Source organism: Vigna radiata, chromosome 1, assembly GCF_000741045.1.
Source record: "Vigna radiata var. radiata cultivar VC1973A chromosome 1, Vradiata_ver6, whole genome shotgun sequence".
NCBI classification, from domain to species: Eukaryota; Viridiplantae; Streptophyta; class Magnoliopsida; order Fabales; family Fabaceae; genus Vigna; species Vigna radiata.
This window is the reverse complement of record NC_028351.1, coordinates 28,508,740-28,512,178: the sequence shown is the minus strand read 5'-3', so window position 1 is coordinate 28,512,178 and position 3,439 is coordinate 28,508,740. Positions and strand designations below refer to the sequence as shown.

The 3,439-nt window shown below is 38.0% G+C and overlaps 1 protein-coding gene across 1 annotated transcript; it reads right to left on the bottom strand.

Annotated features, from left to right (window-relative positions):
- Positions 1–307: 307 nt before the first annotated feature.
- LOC106760753 lies at positions 308–640 on the bottom strand. Its single transcript, XM_014644175.1, has one exon. It carries the CDS (start codon positions 638–640, stop codon positions 308–310), a length of 333 nt encoding a protein of 110 aa, XP_014499661.1.
- Between the last annotated feature and the right edge of the window lie 2,799 nt (positions 641–3,439).

Genomic DNA, 3,439 nt, shown 5'->3' with positions numbered 1-3,439 from the left:
CAGAAAAACAACCTACTCAGTATTTTAATCAAACTTTATCTTAAGCACCTGTCTCACAAATTTATCATGCATCATCTCAACCTCAATCAAACACTAAAATTTTCAAAAGGCAAAATTCTCACACTAAACAGAGTACAGTTGAATCAAAGCAGATCAGTTCATTCAAGCCGAGCATACAAAAATTAAAATAAAAGGGAAACACACATTAAAAAATCAAACTAAAAATTAAAATTGAAAGTAAAGGTTCAGAGCACTGGTTGCCTCCCAGCAAGCGCTTCCTTAACGTCACTAGCTTGACCCAATAGGCTCATGTCACATCAACCAGTTGCATGACTGTGGAGAGGCGCTCCACCTCACCACCCATGTATCGCTTCAGGCGTTGTCCATTGGCTATCCAGCTTCTTTGTGGGTCTTCGGAGCCTGGATCTGTTAAATCAACTGCTCCGTGTGGAAGATTTTTTTTTATTAGGAACGGACCTGACCACTTGGACTTCAACTTTCCTGGAAAATGTTTAAGTATAGAGTTGAATAGCAGCACCTGCTGTCCTGGCATGAATGCTCTTTTGATCAACTTCTTATCATGGTAGTATTTAACCTTTTCCTTATAATTCTTAGAGGATTCATAGGTGTGCAGTCTCATCTCCTATAACTCAATAATCTACCTTCTTCTCTTTTCTACAGTGTCTCCAAGATCAAAATTTAAGAATTTTAATGCCCATAATGCTTTGTGTTCCATCTCTACGGGCAGGTGACAAGCTTTTCCATAGACCATGTGGAAGGGAGACAATCCAATGGTTGTTTTCATTACAGTTCTGTATGCCCACAGGGCATCATCTAACCTTTGAGACCAATATTTTCTTGAAGTTGTGACTGTTTTTTCCAGGATTCTTTTTATCTCCCTGTTGGAAACTTCAACTTGCCCGTTTGTCTAAGGGTGATAAGGTGTGGCCACCTTATGTTTCACACCGTAATGCTTTAGTACTTTCGCAAGCTGATGGTTGCAAAAGTGAGATCCTCCATCACTGATGAGCACTCTGGGTGTTCTAAATCTGGAGAAAATTTGTCTTTTCAAGAATTTTATGACAGTGTTGGCATCATTTTTGGGACATGCTCGTGCCTCCACCCATTTGCTCACATAATCGACTGCCATCAATATGTATTCATTGTTTAAGGATGGTGGGAAGGGTCCCATAAAGTCTATACCGCAACAGTCGAAAACTTCTACTTCTAAGATGCCTTGCAGTGACATCTCATGACACCTAGAGATGGTTCCTTTCCTTTGACATTTATCACAATTTATTGCATGGTTATGAGCGTCTTTAAAGAGAGTTGGCCGAATAAAATCCTGATTGTAGCACCTTTGCAGTTGTCCTTTCTCCACTAAAATGTCCCCCATAAGGTGAGTCATGACAGTGCCATAGGATTCCTTCCACTTCCTCTTTAGTCACACAACGTCTCAAAAGATTATCTGCTCCAATCTTGAAGAGGTAAGGATCATCCCAAACAAACTGTTTAGCATCATGCAAGAATTTTTTTCTTTGTTGCCAAGTAAGATCTTCCGGAATGACTCCTACAACTTTAAAATTGGCCATGTCAGCAAACCACAACCTTTGTTGGATATACATGAGCGTCTCATCTAGGAAGGACTCCCAAATTTTTGTCTCTTTGCAAGTGACTTCCTCATTCAACAGTTGGGATAAGTGGTCCTCAATTACATTTTCACTCCCCTTTTTGTCATGGATTTCCACATCAAATTCTTGTAGTAAGAGCACCCATCTGATCAATCTTGGTTTCGAGTCTGGTTTTGCTAACAAATATTTTATGGCTACATGATCAGTGTAGATAATTACCTTAGACCCAATGAGATAGGATTTAAACTTTTCCAAAGCATATACAATAGCAAGAAACTCCTTTTCTGTGGTGGCATAATTTGACTGGGCTTAATTTAAAACTTTACTTGCATAATAAATAGTGTGGAAAACCTTCTCTTTTCTTTGACCAAGAACTGCTCCTATGGCATAATTACTGGCATCACACATGAGTTCAAAGTTTTGATTCCAATCAGGAGCTATAATTACAGGAGCAAAAATTAATCTTTCTTTTAAGATCTCAAAGGCCTTAAGACATTCTTCAGTCATCACAAAAGGGACGTCCTTCACAAGGAGGTTGCTCAGTGGTTTTGCAATTTTTGAAAAATCTTTGATGAACCTCCTATAAAAACCTGCATGTCCCAAGAAGCTTCTAATTCCTTTCACATTAGTAAGTGGTGGAATTTTTTCAATGACTTCTACTTTGGCCCTGTCCACTTCAATTCCTTTGGATGATATTTTATGACCCAAAACAATGTCTTCTGTAACCATAAAATGACATTTTTCCCAGTTGAGAACAAGTTGGATTGGGTGCATCTTTTGAGAACCACATCCAGGTTGGATAAGCACTGCTAAAAGGAATTACCAAAAACCTAGAAATCATCCATGAAAACCTCAATGCATTTTTTTATTAAGTCTGTGAAGATTGCTTGCATGCATCTCTAGAAAGTGGCCAATGCATTACATAATCCAAATGGCATTTTTCTGTAGGCAAAAATTCCAAAAGGACAAGTAAAAGTCATTTTTCCTAGTCTTTAGGATCCTCCACAATTTGATTATATCTTTAAATAACCATCCAGAAAACAATAAAAAGCCTGACCTGCCAATCTTTCCAACATGTGATCCATGAAAGGGAGAGGAAAATGATTTTCTTGTTGATTTGTTGAGCTTCCTGTAATCAATTCACATCGTCCATCCTGTGACAGTTCTTATGGGAATGAGTTCATTTTTTTCATTGTAGACAACTGTCATGCCCCTTTCTTTGGTACCACCTATACTAGGCTTACCCATATACAATCAGAGATAGGATAAATGATTTCAACTTCAAGTAGTTTTAGCACTTCTTTTCTCACTTCCTCTTTCATTACTGGATTTAATCTCCTTTGTGGTTGAGTCACTGGTTTGTAGTTATCTTCCATGAATATTCTGTGCATGCAATAAGTTGGGCTTATACCCTTGAGATATGAGATTGACCATCCAATGGCTCCTTTATTGACTTTAAGCACTTCTATTAATTTCTCTTCTTCACTGAGAGAGAATTGTTGATGATGACTGGCTTCTTTCCCTCTTCTTCTAAAAACACATATTTCAAGTGAGGAGGTAGCATTTTAAGCTCTGGTTTTCTTTCTTTGATTTTTTTTTTCTGAGTTCAATGAAGGGGTTTCTCTTAACTCTTCAACATCATCCAAGTCTTCCCCAGTCACTTCTTCATAAGGATCATCAAGAGTTTCTTCCAGAGAGGGAATATCACATACCTCATTTTCTTGAATCAGGCATAATTTGTCAAGAGTATCAAGATGGAAACAATCTTTATCATCTCTTGAAGGAGACATGGCTTGGAAGAAATCAAA